General features: G+C 39.5%; 1 protein-coding gene across 3 annotated transcripts in view; it reads right to left on the bottom strand.

Annotated features, from left to right (window-relative positions):
* SEC24D (SEC24 homolog D, COPII coat complex component) overlaps positions 1-26,069 on the bottom strand; it is a 99,554-nt gene that overhangs the window by 60,350 nt on the left and 13,135 nt on the right. For all 3 annotated transcript variants that reach the window (XM_072938317.1, XM_072938316.1, XM_006213918.4), the window contains exons 4-7: positions 22,521-22,669; positions 21,026-21,301; positions 20,617-20,744; positions 6,302-6,413 (exon numbers count right to left, since the gene is read on the bottom strand). In XM_072938317.1, coding sequence (XP_072794418.1) covers positions 6,302-6,413; positions 20,617-20,744; positions 21,026-21,301; positions 22,521-22,669 — 665 coding nt within the window. The remainder of the gene's footprint in view (positions 1-6,301; positions 6,414-20,616; positions 20,745-21,025; positions 21,302-22,520; positions 22,670-26,069) is intronic.

The raw sequence follows: 26,069 nt of genomic DNA, 5'->3' as shown, positions 1-26,069 counted from the left end.
GGAACAGCAGCTGGTAAGGAGTCGAGGGAAGTAACAGAGGCCAGATCAGGCAGACGCCTGAGACCATGTTAAACCCTCTGGCTTTCACTCCGAGTGAAATGAGGACACATGCCAAGCTCTGAGCAGAAAAGTGTTGTGACCAGGCTGATTCTACCTATGGTTTGAGGATGGACTGTAATGGGGAGAAGAACCAGTTTGGAGGCTGTGTAGTAACCAGGTGAGAAGTGGTGATGGCAGGGACCAGCCTGACAGCAGAGCAGGTGCTGACCAAGTGGCCAGACCCCAGACATCTCTGGAAGGCACAGTGACTTACTTGTCGATGGGCATGATGCATGAGGTGTGAATGTGGGAGATACAAGAGAAAGACAGGGTCAGGGATGACTCCAAAGTTTCTGGACTGAGGAATCAGAAGCATGAAGCTGCCAGCAACTGAAAAGAGAAAGGCTGAAGGAAGAGAAGAGGTTTTAATGAGTGCATGGGTGGAGATCAGGAATCTGGCTTCGAACATGGCCATTTGGGGAATCTAGTGAGCAATCAAAAAATGATGCTGAGTAAACAATTAGATAGATGAGTCTTGGCACTGGGCTGAAAGCTGAGCTGGAGATGCACGTTTGGGAGTTCTTAGCATATAGATGGCCATGAAACTAGATTAAAACCACCCAGGGAATCATTCTGAGGACAGAGCCCTGGAAAAGGACAGAGGCCAAAGGAAAAGGAGAAATCAGCTAAAGGACAGAGAAGGAAAAAAACGAGGGAGTCTGGTGTGCTGGAGGTGAAGTGAAGAAAGCTCATCAAGGAAAAGACGCAATCATCTATGCCAAGTGATGCTACCAGATCAGCGAGACCCACTGGGTCCAATGTGGAGGGTGCCGGTGACGCAGAAGAGAATTGTGGTGGAACTTGGGGCGGGGCGAGTGAGATGGTGGGGTAGGGTAGGAAGCTTCCCGAGTGAGTTTAAGAGAGAAAAGCAATAGGGGAATTGGCAAAAAATCCCTTCAAGTTTTGTTGTAGATGGGAAAGCTGGTAAAGGAAGTGGATCAAGAAAACACTTTAATTTTTTAAAACAGGAGAAAGTTTTTTAAAAGATAGGAATAAACTGTGTAAAAATAAAAATATTGATGCTATGAGAGGAAAGACGGGAGACTTATGGTAGCAATATGCTCGCATAGCGCACAGCCGGAGAGGCTGGCTTTCCGCTAGAGCACATTTATGGTCCCAGGACACATTTCAACAGGGACGATGTGATGGCGAGAATCTGTGGAAGTTCTCTCCTGATTGTGCAATTTTCTCAGAAAGGAAGAAGTAAGAGCAGCTAAAAAAAAGGATGGGAGGTTACAGGTTTCAGAAGGGACTGTGAAACAGTTACTAAAGAGACTATAAAAGTGAAAGGACTTGGGAAGTGCAATGTGCTGGGAAGTCTATGGTCCTGAACTGATACAGACCTTGCAGCATGGCTGTGAGCCTTTCCCTGGCCATGTTTTACCACAAAGGGGCCCTGAATGAGGGGAAGGCTGGACCTAAGAAAGCTGAGTTTCCTTTCATCTTCAATCTATTATTGCTAGATTTTACATTTTTTAGAACCACCTAGAAATCTGGATTTTTACATAGACCATTCTGATTTTTATATAATGGCAACTAATTCAAATAGAAACAAAACAGAATATTCTGTATGACAAGTTAACATGACTGTAGGCTAAATCCAGAGCCTTTAGGGCTCTGCTGCAGAGGGTCTGAGAAAAGGGAGAAACATGGTACTAACAACAAAAATAATAACTGTAATTGCCCATGGGTTAGGCATCATTCTCAAACTGTTATATGTAAATTCATTTTAGTCTCACAATCGTCTATGAGGTTGATACCCTCATGACCCATTTTATAGAGGAGGAAACTGAGACACTGGGAGGTTAAGTGACTTACCAAAGTCAAAGGGTTAGTAAATGGCAAAAGTGGTATTAGAATCTATCAGACTTCTCTACTACATCCCAGGTAAGCTGCTCTGGGTCATGAAGGCCTTGAATTCTGGATGAGGAGTTAAGACCAATCCTTTTTCCCCATGGGCAATAACGCGACATTTTTAGAGCAGTATGATCAAATAAATACTTGAAGAAAATTAATCTATTCAAAATGTAATGAACGAAATAGCATATGATATCACCTATATGTTGAATCTTCAAAAAAAGACAAACTTATTTACAAAACAGAAACAGACTCACAGACATAGAAAACAAACTTATGGTTGCCAAGGAGGTGGAGGGGGTGGGAAGGGATAAACTGGGAGTTCAAGATTTACAGATACTACTATATATAAAATAGATAAACAACAAGTTTCTACTGTATAGCACAGGGAACTATATTCAGTATCTTGTGTAACTTATGGCTAAAAAGAATATGAAAATGAATATATGTATGTTCCTATATGACTAAAGTATTGTGCTGTACACCAGAAATTGACACAACATTGTAAAGTGACTATACTTCAATAAAAATATATTTTAAAAAATGTACTAGACAGCTTCTGGGAGAAGGAAAAAAAGACCAGAGACAGGTAGACGGGCCACTGCTCTGCATCCACATGAATACTTAACACAGGGTATGACAAGGGTTTTGGCAGCAAGAATAGAAGAAAAAGAAATATTAGGTAATAAATGTAAACATGCTTGAACCCCTATTATTGTATATTTCACATAACTTAGACAAAATCTACCTTGTTATTGTCGTCATGCAATGTTACACATACTGGGAAATAAGAATTTTTGAATATTTTAAAGTGTATTTTAATTTTTCATCATACTCAATTTTCACTAGTCAGTACTGCCAATATATTGAAATTAAGTATCTGTTATCTTTAAAAAGGTATTTTTTTATAGTTAAGTAGGCATATGAATAAGCTCATGAAGGTGACTAAACAAACTTGTTTCAAGAACATAAAGCACACAATACATGAAGTTTTAAAGAAGCAATGGAGAATCTGTTTTTATAAGCAGGTATGCAAAAGTAGGGCATGAAAGGAATGGTTATAGTAGACAATTCAGCAGCCTCGGTGATTTAAGATTTAAAACTCTGAGATGCTTAATAAAGAACCTTATGGGATAATCTGACTAAAAAGCATTCAATAAATTATTCATTCAATAAACATTTATGACGGTAAGCCCCATGCTAGGGGCCTAGAGGCAGAAGAGAGTGAAGCTTCAAGGTAGGAGAGAATGATAAAGAAACAGGTAATTCAACACGGCTGGCAAGGCTCACAAGAGCAAATCGATTAAGAAGTGGCCCAAGGGAGGCAATGAGTCTGCCACATGGGTCAGAGGTGACTCAACAAAGGATGCAGTACTTAAACAGAGCCTTGTAGGATGGGCAGAAGCACGGACCCAAGGGACAAGATGAGTCTTAAATTAGACCCTGCAGCCAAAGGCAAAGGAGCAATGTTCTTAAAGTAGGTGCTTCTCCTTATTGGCTCTGCCACTAACCGGCTGTGTGGTCCTGGGCAAGTTACTTAGCCTCCCTGGGCCTTAGTGCCCTCACATCTGAAAATTGAGAGAGCAAAGCAAACAAAGTCTGAGGTTCCTTCTGGCTCTACATTTTATTTCTATTTGTGAATTCCTGTATGTGTCTCAGATCCGGATTATATCCTACAAAGTCAACTAGTAAGAATTAGCAAATAAGCCAGTCAGACGAAGGGGCTTCACAGCAAAGGGGTGCCCTCTGTGCCAGGCAGCTCTCTCGTGTTGTCAAGGGCCGGGCTGCGGGCTACGGAGAGATGACGACAATCTGGACCCCGCCACCACCTGCTCCTCCCTTCTCTCCCTGCTCCTGCCTCGTATTCTTACCATACGTGCACCGTATGATCCAGCAGTTCTGCTCCTGGGTATACACCCAAAACTACGGGAAGCATGGGCTCAGACACTTGCACACCAATGTCACAACTATGAGTATTTGTTGCAGCCAGAAGGTGGAAACAATGAAATGTCCTTCAAAAGATGAGTGGCTAAACAAAATGTGGTATACACATAAAAGTGAGTATCATTCAGCCCTACAAAGGAACGAAATTCTGATACATGCTACATGGATGAACTTTGAAAATATCATGCTAGGTCAAACAAACCAGACACAAAAGGACAAACTTTGTATGAATCTGCCTATATGAGACACCTAGAGGAGGCAAATTCATAGAGATAGAAAGGAGAACAGGAGACACCAGGGGCTGGGAGAGTGGAGGAAGGGGGAGCTACTGTTTAATGAGTGTCAGTGTAGGATGATGAAAAAGTTCTAGAAATGGATAATCATGATGGTTGCACAACACTGTGAATGTAATCAATGTCACTGAGTTGTACACTTAAAATTATATTAATATGGCAAATTTTATTTTATGTGTATTTAACCTCAATTTAAAAAATCACCGTATGCTCAAAAAGAAGACAAAAACAAAAAAAACCCGCACTCTCCTTAACACATACACTCTCTCTTGCCACCAAACCTTAGCATGCCCGTCTCTGCCACTTGGCAACCTTCTCCTCTCCCATTCTCTCCACCTTTGCTCTGGTTTATACCTCCTCACTTAAGACTCCGCTTAGTTGTCCCCACTCTAGCAGGACCGGCTGGGTTGTCTGGTTAGTTACCTCACACTTAAGTTCCCATGGCCATATGCCATTTATCCTTCCATTATAACATTTATCACACTGGATTAACATTTGGTTACCTTTCTCCCTGCCAGACTGTACACTCATTTAAGAATAGAACCATGTCTTTCATTTCTGAACAGAGCAGTAAATGAGAAGTTAAGAACATGGGTTCTAGTGTCAGAATACCAGGGTTCAAATTCTAGCTTTACTTTCCACCAGCTACGTATCTTGGGTAAGTTACCTAGGCATTTTGTGCCTCAGTTTCACATTCTGTAAAATGAGGATAATATCAATGCCTATTTCATAAAGTTATGCAGGGGGATTAAGTGAATTAATCCACATAAAATACTATTTTATATTTATTTAAAATATAAAATAAATAAATATTTTAAACACTAATGTAACACTAACTTGGGTTGAAATGAATCTTCCACTTCTGTAGGTCAACAATAATAGCAAAAAATCAGCAATTTCATTTAGTCCAATCTAAGTGCTTTACAAATGTGAATTCATTTAACAAATTTGAATGGATTCTGTAAGTAGTCAGGAAGAAATCATTTTTAGAATAGGAAATGAAGTGATGAATTATGTTTTAATATTAATATCTGTAACAGTAACATCATCTGTAGTTTATATCACTTGTACAGGTCTAGCACCCTACATACATATAAGCGTATTTACACGTGTGCATACACACACACACACACACACACACACACACACAGAGTCACCTCTATTCTTCACACTGGCCCTGCAGGGGAGGTCTTAATCCTGACATCTCACAGAGGGTGACACTGGGGTTCAGGGAGGTGGGATGAGCAAAGCTCAGGACAGTAGGAGGGGAGCCTGGATGTGGGTGCAGATGTGCAAGGCTCCCAATCAGAGCTCTTTTTGCCTCACTGTGCTACCTGCTCTCTAAGGACAGTGCTGAAGGCAGCACAGTGGATGGACTGAAGAGAAGGGAGCCCCAGCTGGAAACTGGCTGGCTTGACAGCTGTGAGATGATGATACATTCGTTTGTATACCAATGTCATATTTCTAGAACTGAGTTACGACCCATTAAAATGGAATACTCAGAATCTGAGACATCACATTTCATCAGGCTGTATTTTAACTTGCCATCAACAACAGAATAATATATTCTCAGAAAGATCAAACAAGGCTTGACAGATGTATAAAACTGATAGCAGATGTGGGACAGAGTCAGTAGAGACAAAGCTCAACCTTTCCTCATCCAGTTCAAAAGTGGGAACACAGAACCCCAAATGTTAAAGGACCTGCTGGAAAACATCACTGGGGCTAGAACCAGGTCTGCTGACTCAAGTATGCAATCCCCTACTGCTCTGCTCATGCCGCCCTGCCAGGTGTCCGCTGTACTAAATAAAGTAAACCAAAGTGGGGCACAAACAAATTTTAACCCATACATTAAAATTTAAATTTTCTTAAACTGCTATATTGTGCTGTATCTCACCAGAAACTCTAGACCTCTACAGGCAGAGAACAGAGCTCAGTTGACAGTACCTTCTCCATGCTTGACTGATTGATAGCAAATTAGTTTCTGTTACCAGTTATACAGGGCTGCCCACCAGAGACAGCATTACTGAAGATTGTCAGTATTTTTGCTTAAAAAAATAGTGAGAAATACTAAGACCTCTATCAAAAACATAACTGAAAAGAAATACCTTGGTCTTGTATCACACAATCTGTAGTGACGAGGGGAGGGATCTGGCCTCTGGTGTTGGTGGCATAAACTTGTCCCCCTCTGGTGGCTCTGTCATTCTCGATCACCTGGATCTGATAAATAAGATATCAAGAGCAAGTTAAAATAAGTTAAGACTCCCCAACATTCCCCTCTCAATAGTCATACATACACAAAAAGGCATTTTCTAAATCCTTTCGATTCATTTCAGATCAAATTCTCATTGAGAACCTATCATGTCTTCAGTTCCACTTTCGTTCACTTTCACAATTTTAGATGAGTAGCTTCCAAGCTCTATTCTGTAATAACCTGAGCTTGACCTTGATCTTTCAGAGAACTTGATTTTTATTCAATTTGTTTCTTGCGATCATAGGTAAGAATTTTTTAGAAAAAGATTCTTGTAGGGAAAGAAATTGAAAATAACTTTTTCAAAGAAAATACTTTTTTTTTTTACAGTTCAAACACTAAAAGTCTAAAAATAATTAAATTCAGAAGAAATGATTACGAAAAGAAGCCTTAACTTTTCCCCTCAAATCCCTCTTGATCTTCAGTTTGCCTTTCAAGTTTCACCCACCACATCCCTGCTCCTTGAGACATAAGAAACACACAATATCAAGTTTGCAGTTTTTGCCTATTGTATAAAAATCAGAAGAAACAAAAGCCCCTAAGTTTTGTCCTTTAGTTTGGAAACATATTTTTCTACTAAAATAGTTATTAATGAAGAATATAGAGCTAAAATATTGTCCTTCTGTTGTAACTATCTAGGGATGAAAATAATGAGCAAAATCTAGTTGTGTGGAGCCAAGAAGAAATTCTAGTAATAAGAGGATCTTCCTCTTCCTCTCTATCTTCTCCCTGCCCTGACTTCCTTCTTCATAAAAGAGACAACAGATGATGGGACAAAAAAAAAAAAAAGAAGAGATAAAAAGAAGAGGGGAAAAGGGAGAAATGAGATGAGTGCCCACACTGGAATATGCAGCACTGGAGCATATGCAGTTTTTACAGTCCTAACACAACTATTAACACGACAGGAGAGAAAGATGGAGGAGTAGAAGGACACAGAGCTCACCTCCTCCCACAAATACATCAAAAATACACCTACATGTGTAACAATTTTCACAGAATAGCAACTGTGAGCTGGCAGATCTCTTATACAACCAAGAAAGATCCCCACATAACCGCGTAGTATGAAAGGAAAAAATAAAAAGGAGGAGGAATCAGGACACACGGTGTGCCCCTGGGAAGGAGCTGTGAAAGAGGAAAGGTTCCCTCGCCCTGGGGACCTCCTGCACCTGCTGGGAGGTCTGCTGGGACAGTCAGGGAGTTGGAGAGGCCTGTACTTCATTCGGGAGGAGTGTGCAGGTACTGGTTTGCTGGTGGGCAGGGTAGAGAGGGACTGACTGTGACAGCTGCCATGTCCCACACTTCCCAGCCCAAAACACACACCTGCTGGTATGCAAAGTGGCTGGGCACTGAAACTCTGACTTCAGCAGACAGGCCCAGGGAGGGGATTTGGTTTGGCTGCACAGAGATAGCCCGAGGGGGCTGGAGTGTGCTCTAGGCTGCCATTGTTGGCACATGAGGATGGAGCGCAGGTCTGCCATAGGGGCCCCACTGTCAGCATGCTCAAGGAGGGGTGCAGCTCTGGTGGCAGCGGGCTTTGGAAGCATGCACACATCAGACATGGGGCTGACATCCCAGCTGATTATCAGCACTCTCACAGTGAGGGCTAGTCAGGGTGGCGGTACCAGCAGCAGCAGCCTCTGTGGGCGAGCACACCAGGCGGCAGGCAGCATCACAGAGTTGTACATCCCTGGCAGAAAGCTTCTGGGGAAGAGTATGCAGTAGCTCCTTTTCCAGTGGGAGTGCTCCAGTCCTGCCACCCTTACTCTGCAGCTCAGAACCAGATCTGGGGGCTTCCACTCCAACAACTAGGGAGCAGACCCTGCCCTGATAGCCACAAAGCAAAGAGGTGGCCCCATACAACCACCATTGAAGGTTCTGGTCACCATAACACCAAACACACCCCCTATCGAGGGGACAACAACCAGCACACTCTGAGGAAAGACGTGGCAGGCATCCATACCAAAAACAGCCCTTGCACCAAAAATACTGGACTCACACAGTCTACACAGGGATGCTCCCACATAAAAACAGCCCTTTAAGACCACAGTAAATAGGCGTTTCTCCTAAATTCATAGTCAGAGAAATTTAAGTAAAATGAAAAAGAGGAACTACTCACAATTAAAGGAACAAGAAAAATCCCCTGAAAGAACAAACAATAAAGCACACCTCTCCAGTCTACCAGACCTAGCATTCAAAAAGGAGGTAATAAAAATGTTAAAGGAATTAAGAAAAATTATCACTAGAAATGCAGAATACTGTAACAAAGAACTAGAAACTGTAAAGAGAAACTAACCGAAATTAGCTCAACTGCCGGTATAGAAATTTTAAAAACAATCAAAATTTTTCAGTAAAAGCAATTTTAAATAAAATGAACAGCAGAAGAATAAATATGAAGATGTAAAATAAGATATCAAAATCACAAAATGTGGGGGAAAGGAGTAAAAAATGTAGATCTTTTAGAATGTGTTTGAACTTATATGGATATCAGTCTAAAGGAAGTAGATAAGGTTATGGGTTAACATACTTGAAAAACATGATAACCACAAATCAAAAATATACAATAGATTACAAAAACCAAAAGGAAAAGAAAAAAGTTTTTTCTGTGTAGCACAGGGAACTATGTTCAATATCCTGTAATAACCTTTAATGAAAAAGAATATGAAAATGAATGTATGTATGTGTATGCATGACTGGGACATTGTGTTGTACACCAGAGATCGACACACTGTAACTGACTGTACTTAAACTAAAAAAAAAAAAAAAAAAGGAAAGGAAAGGAACTCAAGCATAATACAAAAAAAAACCCTAGAAAACAAAACAAAAAAATCCCATCAAACCACAAAAGCAAAAACAAAAAGAAAAAAGGAACAAAGAACAACTACAAAACCAATTGGAAAATAAGGTTTAAAATGGAAATAAATATACACTTACTTTAATACTTACTTACTTACAATAATTACTTTAAATGTCAATGGACTAAATGTTCCAATCAAAAGATAGAGTGGCAGATTAAATAAACAAACAAGAATCTATAATAGGATGCCTACAAGAGACCCTCTTTAGGGCAAAAGATACATACAGATTGAAAGTGAGGGGAGAGAAAAAGATATTTCAATCAAATGGAAACAATAAGAAAACAGGGGTAGCAATACTCATTTCAGACAAGACAGATTTTAAAACAAAGCCCATAAAGAAAAACAAAGAAAGATACTATATAATGATATAGGGATCAACACAAGAAGAGGATACTATACCAGTTAACATATATACACTCAGTATAGGAGCACCTAAATACACAAAACAAATACTAACAGACAAAAAAGGAATACATCGATGAGAATACAATAATAGTAGGAGACTTTATTATCGCACTGACATCAATGGACAGATCTTCCAGGCAGAAAATCACTAAGGCAATAGAGATCCTAAACGACACAATAGAACAGTTGGACTTAATTGATATCTACAGGACACTACATCCAAAAAATCAGAATACACATTCAAGTACACATGGAACATCCTCTAGGATAGACAACATACTAGGACATAAAACAAGCCTTAACAAATTTAAGAGGACAGAAATTATTTTAAGCATCTTTTTGGAGCACAATAATATGAAAATAGAAATCTACTACAAAAAGAAAAATGAGAGGAAAAAATGATTACATGAAGACTAAGCAATATGCTACTAAAAAGCCAACAGGTAAACAATGAAATCAAAGAGGAAATCAGAAAACACCTTAAGACAAATGACAATGAAAACACAACCTTACAAAATTTATGGGATGTAGCAAAAGCAATTCTAAGAGGGAAGCTCATTCCATTACAGGTCTTTCTCAAAAAACAAGAAAAATACTAAACAATCTAACATACCAAGAGAATTAGAAGAAGAACAAACAAAACCCAAAGTCAGCAGAAGGAAGGAAAGAATAAATATCATTAAGGAAATAAATAAAATAGAAATTAAAAAAATAGATGGAAAAAAAAAAAACCATGAAGTGGTTTTTTGAAAGGATAAACAAAATTGACAAACCTCTGGCCAGACTCACCAGGAAGAACAGAGAGCACCCAAATAAAGAAAATAAGAAATCAAAGAGAAGAAATTACAACTAACACCAAAGAAATACAAAAAATAATAATAATAACCTCTAAGAGATTACTGTGAACAGTTATATGCCAACAAATTAGACAACCTAGAAGAAATGGACAAGATTCCACAAACATAAAGCCTGCCAAAACTGAGTCAAGAAGCAATAGATAATTTGAAGAGATCGATCACTAGATGTGAAATGGAAACTGTAATTTAAAAAAACTCCCTGCAAACAAAAGTCCAGTACTGGATGGCTTCACTGTGGAATTCTACCACACACACAAAACACTGATACCTATCCTTCTCAAACTATTCCAAAACACTGAATAGACAAGAACACTCCCAAAGTCATTCTGTGAAGCCACCATCACTCTGAAACCAAAACCAAAGACATAACAAAAAGGAAAAAGAAAATTATAGGCCAATATCTTTAATGAATACAGATGCAAAAATTCTCAACAAAACATTAGCAAACCAAATCCAACAATACATAAAAAGAATTATATACCATGATCAAGTTGGATTCATTCCACAGTTGCAAGGATGGTTCAACATATGCAAATCAATCAATGTGATATACTACATCAACAAAAGAAAAGACACAACAACATGATCATTTCAATAGATACAGAAAAATCACTTGATAAAATTCAACATCCATTCATGATTAAAAACTCTCACCAAAGTGGGTATAGAAGGAACATATCTCAACATAGTAAAAGTCATTTATGACAAACCCACAGCCAATATAATACTCATTGGTAAAAAGCTAAATGTCTTCCTGCTAGTTCTAGAACAAGACAAGGATGCCCTCTCTCACCACCTCTATTCAACACAGTATTGGAAATCCTAGCCACAGCAGTCAGAAAAGAACAAAAAATAAAAGAGATCCAAATTGGGTGGGAAGAGGTAAAATTGTCATTATATGCCGAAGACATGATACTCTACATAGAAAACCCTAAACACTCCACGCAAAAACTATTAGAATAAATGAATTCAACAAGGTAGCAGGATACAAGATGAATACACAGGAATCTGCTGCATTTCTTTACTCTGACAACTCATAAAGAGAAAGTAAAACAGAAATCTTGTTTAAAATCATGTCCAAAAAAAAAAAAACCTAGTGATAAACCTGACCAAGGAGGTGAAAGACCTATACGCTAAGAACTTTAAAACATTGATAAAGGAAACTGAAAATGATTCGAAGAACTGGAAAGATATCCTGTGCTCTTGGATTGGAAGAATATTGTTTAAATGGCCATACAACCCAAAGCAATCTACAGATTTAATGCAATCCCTATCAATTACCCAGGGCATTTTTCACAGAACTAGAACAAATAATCCTAAAATGTATATAGAACCACAAAAGACCCAGAATTACCAAAGCAATCCTGAGGAAAAAGGACAGAGTTGGAGGCATAACCCTCCAAGACTTAAAACAATACTACAAAACTACTATAATCAAAACAGTGTGGTACTGGCACAAAAATAGACATTATGGATCAATGGAACAAAACAGAGAGCCCAGAAATAAACCCATACACCTAAGGTCAATTAATCTTTGACAAAAGGAGGCAAGACTATACAATGGAGACAAGACAGTTTCTTCAGCAAGTGGTGTTGGGAAAGCTGGAGAGCCTCCAGCAAATCATTGAGGTTAGAACACTCCCTCATACCACACACAAAAATAAACCCAAAATGGTTTAAAGACCTAAATGTAATACATGACACCATAAAACTCCTAGAAGAGAACATAGGTAAAACATTCTCTGACATAAATCATAGCCTGTAGCAATGTTACCCTATGTCAGTCTCTCATGGCAATAGAAATAAAAGCAAAAATAAACAAATGAGACTTAATCAAACTTTTAAGCTTTTGCACAGCAAAAGAAACCATAAACAAAATGAAAAGATAACCACCTATGGAATGGGAGAAAACATTTGCAAATGATGCAACTGACAAGGGCTTAATTTCCAGAATATACGAACAGTTCATACAACTCAATAACAAAAAACAAACAACCCAACCCAAAAATGGGCAGAAGACTTAGACATTTCTCCAGCAAAGACATACAGATGGCCAACAGGCACATGAGAAGATACTCAATATTGTTAATTATCAGAGAAGTGCAAATCAAAATTACAACGAGGTACCATCTCACATCAGTCAGAATGGCCATCATTAAAAAGTCCATGAACAATAAATGCTGGCAAGGATATGAAGAAAAGAGAATCTTCCTACACTGTTGGTAAGAATGCAATTTGGTGCAGCCACTATGGAAAACAGTATGGAGATTTAAAAAATTAAAAATAGAGTTAACAATATGATCCAGCAATCCCACTCCTGGGCATATATCTGGAGAAAACTCTTAATTCAAAAAGACACATGCACCCCAGCATTCATGACAACACTATTTAAAATAGCCAAGACATGGAAGCAAACTAAATGTCCATCAACAGATGACTGGATAAAGAAATTGGGGGAGGGGTGTATATTTCAATTTTTTTAAAAAAGAAACTATGAATAATATGAAAACTGTCTTTCTCCAAACTTTGAAATGTTACCTGCTCCACTTCCCCTCCCATCTCATCCAATCCAGGCCCCAGCTGGCACTGGTATCACCGGTTTTACAGATTTAGCCTGCTTTTAAATCTACACATTTCTGTGTTTCTAATTTCACAGGATTTGAATTCTTATAAATTAAGGATGTAGAGCATGCTCCAAACACAAGTACTATAAGATAAAAACTAGACTAAAAAGTTACCATGGCCAAAGACAAGAAGCAAACAAAAAAATCAAAACACTGTAGTTACATTCTATATTTCAACCACAAGGTTAATCTGGTTCATTCAAAACTGGAGTAGTTTTCATATTATCAATATTTATTGTCATCATTTCAATCAATGAAGTGTTCAATGTAACAGCAACGTAAAAGTCATAATAATCTATATATTTAACATAGTTAGCATTCAGTCTTCAAATACACTCTATTTCCAGAAAATTTATTTTAAAGTAGCCATTTGCAACTTACAAAGCACTACCTCCCAAGAAACAATGTCCTTGGTGGTAATTACATTTCCAAATTAATCAACATCTTGGCTAGAATACTACAAAGAGAGTAAGAAATCTCACAGTTCTAGTAATTTCTAAAAATAGACTTTTTTTAAAACCTCGAATACATGTTCTCGTAAAACAGCTTAGAGATAAAATAACACACAGAAATATCAACAGAGATTTTGCCTGTGCCTCAGTTCTTAAAGGGTTTCTATTTGATGACAGTGACTCTTGCTAATGCCAAAGCTACTTCAAATCATATAGATTTCTTTTTCCTTCAGAAAATGTACCACTAAAATTACTTTCACACTTATCTGCTATGAATCAAGTATTCCGGTTTCATAAAATAGAATCAGGGAAGAGAAAAAAACAAACTGATTGTCTTGAGATAAGTGAACAAGAAGGAAAAGGGAGAAACAAGATAGTAAGTTGCGTGTGCACAGCTAAGGCGGGCTGCTTAAAGTAGAGTTATTTGAACACTGGTGTGGTGGTGCGGTGAGAGAAAGGGGAGTAGGAAGAGCTTCACCTCTGAATAATCTCCCTGCAGATGCAGAGAATGAGGAAGAGATCTGATGTGATGCCAGGTTCCGCACTTTCAAAATGTGGATAAGACCACCATCCAAAAAGGCTGCAGTGAGCACTCAGCTCAGGTCGGGCATGCAACAGGAGTTCAGTACACATGATTTTACATCTTTCTTTCCAGAAGGAAGAATTAATTTAGTTAGCAAAAGCATCCTACTTTGGTAATAGGAACATAAACAGGCTCCATATGGCATTGCTATTTTATTACTTTTAAGATAAATATGATATTGGACTGATTTGTATGTGTGTATTTTAAGGGGCTTGAATAAATCACATCATTTACTTGCTTACTGCTTTTGCGGTTAACATTCATTCAACAAATATGTGAGTGCATATGATGTGGTATTCCTTGTTCTCTGTTTTAGGGACACAATACTGAACAAAACCAAATCCTGGATCCCCTCGAGCTTCCATCTGTTCTAGGATGGAAGACAGGCCATAAACACACGTACAAGTAAGATAGCTCCTTTGTCAGGTAGTAAGTCCTGTGGTTATGAAGTGATGTGGACACGGGGCACAGGGGGATTGAGGACGAGCAATAAGGACGTGAAGGAAATGCAGGAGTGAGCCATGTCCTGTTGTATGTAGGGGAAGAGAATCCAGGCAGAGGGAACAGCAAGTGCAAAGGCCTAGAGGCAGAAGTATGCTTGGTGTGTCTGAGGAGTAACAAGGAGCTGGTGTGACTGAAGCAAAGTGATGGAGAACAGTGGTAAGAGACCAGGTCAGAAGGGGGTGTGTGTGTGTGTGTGTGTGTGTGCATGTGTGTGGCAGGGGTGGGAGATGTCAGGGTTGGCAAATAACGTAGGGTCTCGCAAGCCATGGTAAGAACTGTGGCTTTTAACTAGGATTATTGTGGGGGTGTTATGAGCCAGGACATGATCTGACTTAGCATCTGAATGGATCACAGACTGGAAGAGCAGAAAGACCAATTAAGAGGCTCTTATGATAATACAGGTGGATATATGGTAGAGGCTTGGACCAGGATGAGCACCAAAGGCAGAAGCAGTAGAATTAGCCAAAGGACTAAACGTGAGATGTGCAAGAAAGAGAGGATCAAGGATGACTCCCAGTTTTTTGACCAGATGAACCAGAATAATTGGGGCTGGAATCTGGACTTCAGGGACAAGGTCTGGACCAGAAAAATCTGCATTCCTATTTAAAGCCACGAGAATGGATTCATTTAGAGTACTCTAAATGAATGGGTCCAAAGACTTTGGGACACTTTTAACACTAGGAGGTCAGAGAGATAAGGTGAAACCAACTAAGGAGACAAGAAAGATCACCAGTGAAGTAAAAAGAGCTGTAAATGAGTGAGTGGTGTTGCTATTACTTTTAAGATAAAATAACATTGGACTGATTTGTACATGTGTATTTTAAGGGCCTTGGATGAATGACATGATACACTGCTAACTGCTTTGGTTCTTAATATTCATTTAACAAAAAATATGAGTGCACACTGTGTATGTGTTGGGGACACTGTAATCCCACTGAAAAGGTGTTTCAAGGAGGATGGAATGAACAGATGTGTCATATCTCTTGCTGACAGGACAGGACAGAAGAGATCTGAGAATTTACCATTAGATTTGGAAGTGGGAGGTCACCAGAGACCTGGACAAGCACAGTATGGGTGGGGCTGAGATCTAAACTGGAGCAGGTTCAGGAGGGAATAGGAGGAAATGAACCGAAGACAGTGGGTAAAGGCAAGTCTTCTGGAGGTTTCTTGCTGTAGAAGAGAGACACAAAATGAGGAGGAAACTGGTTAGATACCGGGAAGGGACAAAGGAGGCTTCTTTTATTAACAATGAGAGGTGGTACAGAATGTTTATATTCTGATAATAATGATCTAGACAGGGAAAAAATGAAGTTCATCTTCAAATAAGTAAAGATAACACAGGAGAGAAGGGATGTGATGGTTAATTTTATGTGTCAACTTGGCTAGACCATGGTACCCAGTTTCAAATGCCACTCTAGATCTTGCTTTGAAGGTGGTTTTTAAAATGATTAACATTTTGCTGGAGAGGGTGTGGAGAAGAGGAAAATCTGCTACACTGTTGGTAGGAATGTAATTTGGTGTGACCACTATGGAGAACAGTATGGTGATTCCTTAAAAAACTAAAAATAGACTTACCATATAACCCAGCAATCCCACCCTAGGCATATATCCAGAGAAAATTCTAATTCAAAAAGATATATTCACCCCAATGTTCACAGTAGCACTATTTACGACAGCCAAGACATGGAAGCAACCTAAATGTCCATCAACAGATGAATGGATAAAGAAGATGTGGCATATATACAATGGAATACTATTCAGCTATAAAAAAGAATGAAATATGCCATGTGAAGCAACGTGGATGGACCTAGATAGACATCATCATACTAAGTGAAGTAAGTCAGACAGAGAAAGACAAACAGCGTATGATATCATTTATATGTGGAATCTAAAAAAAATGACACAGATGAACCTATTTATGAAACAGAAACAGACTCACAGACATAGAAAACAAACTTACAGTTACCAAAGGGGAAAAGGAGGGAAAGGGATAAATTGAAAGTTTGGGATCAGCAGATACAAACTACTATGTACAGAATAAACAACAAGGTCCTACTGTATAGCACAGGGAACTCTATTCAATACCTTGTAATAGCCTATAATGAAAAAGAATATATATATATATATATGTACAACTGAATCACTATGCTGTAATCAGAAACTAACACAACTTTGTAAATCAGCTATATTTCAATTTTGAAAAAAAATGTGATTAACATTTAATTGTAGACTTTGAGTGAAGCAGAGAACCCTCCATAATGTGGGTGGGCCTCATCCAATCTGTTGAAGGTCTTAAAATACTGAGTTCCCAGAGGAAGAGGGAATTCTGCCTCCAGATGCCTTCAGACTGGAGCTGCAGCATCAGCTCTTCCCCATGCCTCCAGCATGCTGGTCAGCCCAGTAGATTCTGGACTTGCCAGTCTCCAAAAACTGAGTAAACCAATTCTTTAAAATAAATTTCTTTCCATACATGGACACATAACTTACTGGTTCTGTTTTTGGGTTTTTTTTTTTTTTTGAGAACTCTGACTGATACAGGGGATGTTTTCTGGAGGACTGTTCTTGACAGGCCATAAGGGATGTGATCTAGGGCATAAGTGGAGATGATGGCATGGTTAGGAGTACGGACAAGCTTAACCCCAGTAACAGGAGGAAGGGGAAGAAATGGGCACAGATGCAGTCTCCTTCCATGGAGCATGCAGAGGTTCTCTTTGGATTGCTTCTATTTTCTCGGTGGAATAAGAAGCAAGGTTATCATTAAAGAGTCAGAATAGGGGAAGGTAGTGTTAGGGTTTTCAAGAGAGAAGAAATGATAGTCATCCAGGAAAATGGGAGGGTCAGTTGAGTTGGGTGATAGTCTCTGAACTTGCTATACATTAGAGTTAACAGAGGAACTGTGAAAAATCCCAGTGCCCAGGCCAATTAAATCAGAATTTGGGAGGCTGGGAGCAAAGCATCAGTCATTTTAAATGCTCCAGCCCAGTTATTCTTTTGTGCAGCCAGGTTTCATAAACACACAACTAAAGGCTCACTTTAGTTTAACGGTTATGAATTGAAAACAAGACCAGAAAGTACAGTGGGCATCTAAGTTGCCTTCAGCATCTGTGATGGAATAGGTGGAGAGCTGGTTTAACAACACATGGGAATTTTTTAGGTGAATTCAGTGGAGGGAGGGGGCAAAGGAGTTGAGGGTAGAAGATGCAAGGGACAGATTTATAATCATGGATCACTAATCTAAGCAGCATGAGAGGAGTGAGAAGATAAGGTGATATGAGTCAAGAAAGGGGGGTAGGTGGTAAATCCTGAGGGGTGGGTTATTATTGGCGTTTTGAGTCCTAAAGAGAATGAGCTGAAAAGACAGGAGGCAGGATGGTTGGAGGAGTGGATGCTTTCACCTGAGACTTGGAAGGTGCACAGTGATTGCTAATGACAGGACCTATGGTAGGACCCTGGGTAACTGAAGTGGGTAGATGAAAAGCACATTGGAAGAAAAGAAGACCAATAAGTGAGAGGCCAGGGAAATGGAAAGCTCTACAGATGGATAGAAAAATTGCCAATAATTGTAATAGAAACAGGACTGGAGAGATTAACAATGAACCAGGAGCTAAAAACTTCAGAGAACTAAGTGGCATGAGGCAAACAGTCTGCAGATGTTATGCATAAGCAGAGAAACAAGAAGATAAAACGTAAATCATGTAAAATGTAAATACATGAGGCTTCTCTGACTGGAATAATCAAATAATAAATATTAAACTAGAAAAGTAATGGCTGGTAATATGATCATCAAAAGGGCACCAAGAGTGACTAAAATTTAATTTCTAACATAGCATCAGACACTTAATCACAAATCTTCAAGCTCATACTCAAATAAATACAGAATAAGTGGGAGATTACAAAAATAGCCAAAATCCTCCACCTGTCCCTCTACCGGTGCTCTTCTTAAGGACTTTGCAGCTCACCCCATCAAGAGGCAGGGTCTATTTTTCTACCTCTTGACTCTGAGGTGGTCTTGTGACTTGCTTTGGCTAAGAGAATGTCGCAGATGAGGAAATGTGCCAGTTCCAAGCCATGGCCCCCAAAGGCCTTACATATTCCTACCTTCCCTCTTGGGTCTCTGGCACTGCCAAGGGAACAAACCCAGGATGTCCTGCTCAGTGACAGGACTCAGTCATCCCCAGCGAACAGATGGGTACCAATTACCAGATGCATGAATGACACCATTTATAGTGGGCTGGATGGTAACCCCTAAAAGATATGTCTGTATCCTAATCCCTGAAACCTGTGACTATCACTTCATATGGCAAAAGAATTGATTAAATTAAGGATCGCAAGAGAAGGGGCTTATCCTAGATTATCACAGTGGGCCCTTAGTGAAATCAAATGAAATATTATGTAGAGGAACATGGAGTTTTGAGATGGATACTCAAAGGAAAAGATACAGAGAAGAGGAGGAGGTGATATGACAACAGAGTTAAAGATTGAAGTGATGGGGCCACAAGCCAAGGAATGCCCGAAGCCACCAAACACTGGGAGACATAAGGGATGGATTCTCCCAGAGAGCCTTTGGAGGGAGGACAGCCCTGCCAACATGTTGATTTCAGACCTGTGGCCTCCAGAACTGGAAGAAAATGAATTTCTGTCTTTTTAAGCCACCCAGTTTGTGGTACCTGGTTACAGCAACTACAGAAAACTCTTACACCATCTTAGACCATTCAGGCTCCAGCCAGGCCTCTAGCTGACCCCAGAAGCACAGAGCAAGCCCAGTCAAAATCAGCTGAGCCTGGCCCAGATTAGCAGAACTGCCCGGAGGACCTACTGACTCATGTGCATTGATAAACAGTGATTGTAAACTACTGAGTTTGGTCGTGGCTTGTTACATGCAAAAGTTAAGTAATAAGGTAGCTCTTCGTGCTCTTTACTCTCTTTCTAAATTTTTCTACTCATGTTTATAGAACCACATCAGAAATGAAAGTTTCCTGTAGACAATTTAATTCCAAAGGACTTCACATCCCTGCTCAATGCCATAAGACTTGCAGTTTCTCCTGAGGGAAGAGTTTTCATCCTCACCCCACTGACATCGGGCTCTGTTAAATGACTTGCTCTGGCCAAGGGCATGAGTTGTTGTGACACGTGCCACATCTGATTGAAAGCTTTAAGAACTATTACACCTTTTGGCCAGTTTTCCTCCTTTTTTCCCTCTGTTATGAGAATACATGTCTCCAGCAGGGGTGCTTTCACCTTGGATTCTAGAGTGATAAAGGGCACATGGAGCAGAACTTAAAACCAAACTGCACCTACTGCAGCCCACATGTAACCTACGGGATAAGTAAATCTTTGTGGTTGTAAGCAAAGTTGGGGATCATCTGTTATGCAGACTAACCTAATAAAAGCTGACTGATACAGTAACTCAAGAGTAATCCTTCAAAGAAAACCACTTGGGTGCAGAATTAAATTACAGCTCTAATTTTATTTAAAACAATTTTTTAACATGTAAAATACTTTGTACTTTCTTTCCTATGGGGATCCTGAAAAGGGTCCTTTAGTTATTTAAAATAGCATTTTTATATAGAATATACTCTTACTGATTATTCATTAAATATCAATAAATACTGACAATATATGTGAATATAAACATCAATAGATACTGCCAAGTTTATATGATACCAAAAAATCTACACAGGCTGTCTCTCTCATGGAGCCGCTGGTATGCCATATCCCACCCTCCCCACCCCCATACATATCCAGAAGGAAGCAAGCCTTATCTATGTGATGGGTATTGTGCTTTGACAATAAAGGACAGGATAAATGCTCACAAACTGAAGAGTGTCTGAGAACAATGAATGAAGAATGGTCCTTTGTGAGGGAGACTGTGGGAGTAAGAAGAGCACTTACTGGGCTGGGGACCACGGCAGGCTCTAGCTTCTTCTGGGGCTGCGGTGGACCCGCCATCTGTGCAGGACCTCCAGGGAAGCCTCCTGGGTAGGAGAGCGGCGCACCTCCCATCTGGGGGCCAGAGTTGGCTGCTCGGAAAAAATTTTACAAAGAAATGACTATAACCCCAAATCCCAGATGTTGCGCTCACTGACATTATTATGCTGTTCAGTCAAGCATGTTGCATTTTTCATCTTAAATAAGGCAAGGAGTTAAGTGTGAATATCTACGGTTCCCCTTTTTTTGCATTTGCTGCACTTGCCACACTATTCAAAAATAGCAAGTGATAGTGGTCTAGTAACATAGGAACAAAGCTGATTTCCAATTAAGGTAACACAAAAGGCATTCTTCTGAGCTCAGCCCGCCTTACCTGGCTGCGGAGGATATCCAGGGCCCAGGGTCTGTCCTGGAAGAGCCGGGGGCTGGTATTGGGCATTCAGAGGAGCAGGCCCAGGAAGCCCATCTTGTCTGGGTGCCGACGGAGGCAAAGGTGAGACACCAGGGCCATTGAGTGCAGTGGGTGGTGGTGGGAGAACGTGAGATCCAGGCTGCACAATGGACGGCTGCAGAGGTCGGGGAGGACCCTGGAATGACGGTGCTGATGGAGGGCCAGGGGGACCTTGGCCAGAGGGAGCCATGCCCGAACCTGGGCAAAAAAAGAAAGCCAGCCCACCTGAATGCCACATTTCTCAGCTCTTTAACTTCTACCAAGTAGACAACAGGGACACTTGTTTTCCTTAATAAAGCAAGAAGGCACCTTCACAAATCACTCTTTTTTTCCCCTACAAGATGAAATCATCGTTTAGAAAGTGACACAAATGCTATTTGAGGTATTTTACACAAGTGGAGAATTTAAAAAATGTAAAAGCAACATTTATAATTATAGTGAGAAAATTAGTAAGATAAATTTTAATTCAGTTGCATTCACTTCACATTGATACATGGCATTAATTAAGGAACTGTATCTGCTACAAAATGTAGAAAATCATACAGAAGAAAATTTTTTTTTGCATAACAAGCATTATTCATTCAGGTCATTTATACATTCAATAAGTTATCTGCAGCTTGTGCAGATTTGATCAAAAGGATTTTGGAACTAGGTAGACATAACCAAGGAGAAGGATGGGCCACTAACACTCTATCCAATCATACTGCAAATCGTTGTAAAACCAGATTACCTGTTCCTTTCTCTGATTATGTGAAATTGAGCTGTTGCTTTGGACACTTATCCATTTTGAAATTAGAAAAAAGAAATACTCTAAGGAGTTTTTATGGACACTTTTAAGAAACTAATTTTAAGTAACGGAAACATCCTTCATCAAGATAAATGGCTGACTATGTTGTTATTACAGGGGTGATTTCTATGACTCCTTAAATATAAAGCATTTTTATTGATGTAAATCTCAGTACTGTTTACTCTCCTATTATTCTCTCTTCTGCCTCATGACATGTGAGCTTCAATTCTCCCCAAGATCTAAATACAGAATTAAAACGCTCTGTGAAACAATGAGGATTATATTTTTGACTTGGGGGCTTCATAATAAACACAGCGTTAAAACTATCCTCATACTTCTTAAAGTAATTTCACTGCTGGACTGTTTATTTGTGAAGTCAGTATTTTCTGTTTTTTATTGGTCTAAGGTATTCTGAGGGTCCTGCAGTTATCCTGAAATATATGGCAGCATGATTTGGAAAAAAATAATGCTTGCCATACAGAATACATATGATTTAGATGAAAATGTTCAAAAACCTGCTTCAGTATGGTATGCCAGAGGTACATCTATTTTGAAACTGAAGAAAGCCTTTCTCACTAAAAATATTCATGAGACAAGGCAGTCAGTGAGCACCGACAATGAAACTGTTACCATAGCTGTTGATGTGCATAGTGCCGAGCTGACTGCCCAGCTGGGCGACGGATGAAGTGGACACCGGACTTGGATAAGACGACTGTGTAGAGGGCGAGTGTGGTGCATAGGAGGGGGCCGCACTGCTGACAGGTGGAAGGCCAGGAAATCTGAGAGAGAAAAAGGGCGTTGATAGCATACGGTCTCACATGCAAATGACATACAACAAATGTCAATAACTTGTAAAATTAAATCAGCGAATCTAGGCGGCACTAGGAAAATGACTGATAGTATACGCTATATCTTTAAATAACCTCAGTGTGAGCTCAGAATGAATCGTGTAGCATCATCCCGTATATATGCTCATGTGCTAAACATGTCAAGATACACAGCCACCGCCCCCCCACCTCATCCCACCCCCAAAATTTCAGATGTAAACTCAGAACAAGCTTTGGAAATCAACTTGGGAAGCTGAGCCCATCACAGCTTTATCTATATGAGGGCTCACGGTCAACAGGACAGAAATCAAGAAAACGAAAATGCTTTGTGGTTGTGTCTTTGTGATCACTTAGAAGGGATTTCAAGAACTTTCTTAAAGACATGTTTTTGTAAAGCCACTGCTTCATAAGAAGAAATCATTTCTTTTTTTCAAGAAATGATGTTTCTTGTCCTTTTCTTAAAACTTATTCATGGGAGATAGACATCTGAAACCACCTCACACAGGCAGACCCTGCATACTCCATAAGAATATATTAGGGGACGCAGTGTGAGGTATGGTTAGGGTTTGGGTTAACCAGCAGTTAATAGGGGGAAGGGGCAGTGTTATTCAATCGTTTGGGGAAAAAATTCCTCAAAACATGTTCAGAGATATTTCACAAATGTCAATAATATTTTTAAAACCGAAAATCTGTGAATCATTTTTTATAGAGATAGTACAGGTAGAGTAAAATACATTTCAAATAGAACTTATGACAAGCATCCTCAAGTATTTAACTTAACAAAAGGTTAAAGATTTAAAATATAGAATGAGACCATGTACAACAATTAGTTATTACTTTCTGACCCGTAAGTACTGACTTATCATTCATTGCTTGATATACATCCTAGGAGTTAGGTGTCAGAAATTCACAACTTTTTTTCTGATCAATCTGAGTCTTAAACAGATTTGGATTTTAAAAGCAATATTATCAACTTAAAAATAAAAATAAAATAGTATTAAAAGAGTAAATTTTGTTAAATAATTTTTAATAAAAAATTTTTAAACTGACATATATAAGGAAAAAGAAATTAACAGAACATATTAAACATACAAAGTGATTTAATATTTTTCACTTTCATTACTTTGCTAAATTAGTTTATCCAAGGCCACCCAACATGTAGGTGTCAGAGCTCAGGTGAGAATCCAGGTCCCCTGACCCCTAGCCTGAAGACCCAGTGTGTGAGCGCAGGCAAGCCATGTAATTCCTGGAGCTCTTAGCTTTCAGTCATAAAAATGAACACAGGGAATGGAGCCATCCTTTCCCTATTGTAAATATAATGTGGTTAGAATTTAAAATCATATAGATTTAAATAGCTCTCATTGATTACTTCATTTAACTTGTTTCTGGGCTGAGAAACATTCGAATATATCTTTTAATTTACCATTTCATTGAGAGTCAGAAGAAGGAAGTTTCACCATCAAAAATAATAGTCAATAATGACAACCAGAGAATTAATAGAACATGAAAATTTAGCCTTAAATTTAACCCTAAACCTCTGGAGAATTGACTCAGTTGTCTGTAGCCTGTTCAACCTCAAACACTTTACATTTTCAAGTTTGCAACGAACTACTCAGGAAGTGAGCTGGATGATGAAGTTTATTAGAATGTGGAGATGAGGTGCCAATTTCTTCAAGATTTGATTGATACAAAATCTAGACTTTAAATTCTCGGCCCATAGAACAGAAAAAACAAAAACTCTGCCAAATTATATCATTGCTTCCCACACACACAAAAAAAGAGAAACAGTTATGTATTTCTCTTATTTTTCTTGCTTCCTCCTTTTCCGTTGCAGCCAATATAGATTCACCCCATAATAGCTTCAGTTTGGGAAGATGAGCCTCCTTCCCACCCTCGCTTCTCCCAGTTTGCCACGTCTTAGTCAAAACAGAACAATTACAATTGACTAACTGGCTCTTCTCCCCATAATTAAAAAATGGAGTTGTCAGTTATTGATTTTATTTCATAGATTAATCCTTCCAGCAGTAACCCTTTGTAGATAACTTCAGTACCACTTACAAGTTTACCACATTTATTCTGCCTCAGCCAAGATCAAAAAGACAAATGACTCGGTATGCCTTTTTAAATTTTATGAAACATTACCTCTGAAATCGCAAATATTTAAAAACAAAAATTATCCATTTTAAAATTGAAATCAATGTGACGACTCTGAATTGATCTTGTTTTATTCGGCAGTTTAGATAATGGTAAAATTTTAAGAGATTTCTATCCTGGGTCCTCTAAGTACAAGGACTCCATGATGTGCTGTGATCACCTTAGAAAGGTCGTATGTGGTCTCTGCTCTCTGACAACCTGTCATCACTGGTGTGATTCACCTGCAGTCACTGCACCCTTTGGCCTGGCTCTGAACTGTATACACAGACACAGGTCTCGTGAGGGCAGGCAGCAGGGTCACCATGAAGGCTTGGCCTGAATACTAGCCTTTACCATTTTTTAATCCCATTTGCAACCTTTGATCCACAGTTCAAATTAAAGCAAATGAATAGTGGAGGAAGTGGAGGAGATGGGGCAAAATCTGTCAGTGCTTCCCTGGGAATCACAATGAAAGCAAATTCCTAAATTGAGCTGTCATGGGTGCTAACACTGAGCTAGTACGAAGGGCAAGCTACAGACAGTAGACTTTCCATATCCAGTGGAAATGGTGTTCCACTCAACACACACTGAGTCTCTCATGGACGCTGTGCGCTGTGCAAGGTTCCTTGTATGCATTAATGATCATATCCTCACAACCCCACCATTATTGTTATAATTGTGATGAGGGAACCAAGGCGCACAGAGACAGAGTAACTCGTCCAGCCAGGAACTGACTGAGCCAAGAGTATCAACAAGACCCAACCCTAGAGTTTCTACCTGGCACCGTGTGGATGCTGTGCTGAGCTCCCAACCACACAGCTAAGATCTGTCTGATGGCAAAGTCTCGGCTTTACTTACACCTAAACAATCTAATTCATGCGAAACAAATGGAAACAGCCAAAAAGACGAATCTAATCTAGGCTCACACCAGTGAACCAAATCTTTTCTAACTTCAAAGCAGCTGTTCGATTTTTGCATTTCCTCAAAAAAAAAAATCTGACCTGCTTGGCAATTCACAACAATGTACTTCTCCAGATCATCTCCCTGTCCTCTGGACTGAGAATTCTACTTCCTCGTTTTACCAGTGAGGACACTGAGGTTGAGAGGCCCAGGAATGTCACCAACATTACTCTGTGAGCTAACAGCTTGAACCAGGGGTGGCAGCATCTTGGCTCACTCTTTCTGCTCTCCCCTCGAGCCCCACCACCATGCTCCTGAG

The sequence above is a fragment of the Vicugna pacos genome, chromosome 2 (genome assembly GCF_048564905.1).
Source record: "Vicugna pacos chromosome 2, VicPac4, whole genome shotgun sequence".
NCBI lineage: Eukaryota > Metazoa > Chordata > Mammalia > Artiodactyla > Camelidae > Vicugna > Vicugna pacos.
Note: the sequence above shows the minus strand (reverse complement) of the source record. Positions and strands in the feature narration are given on the sequence as shown.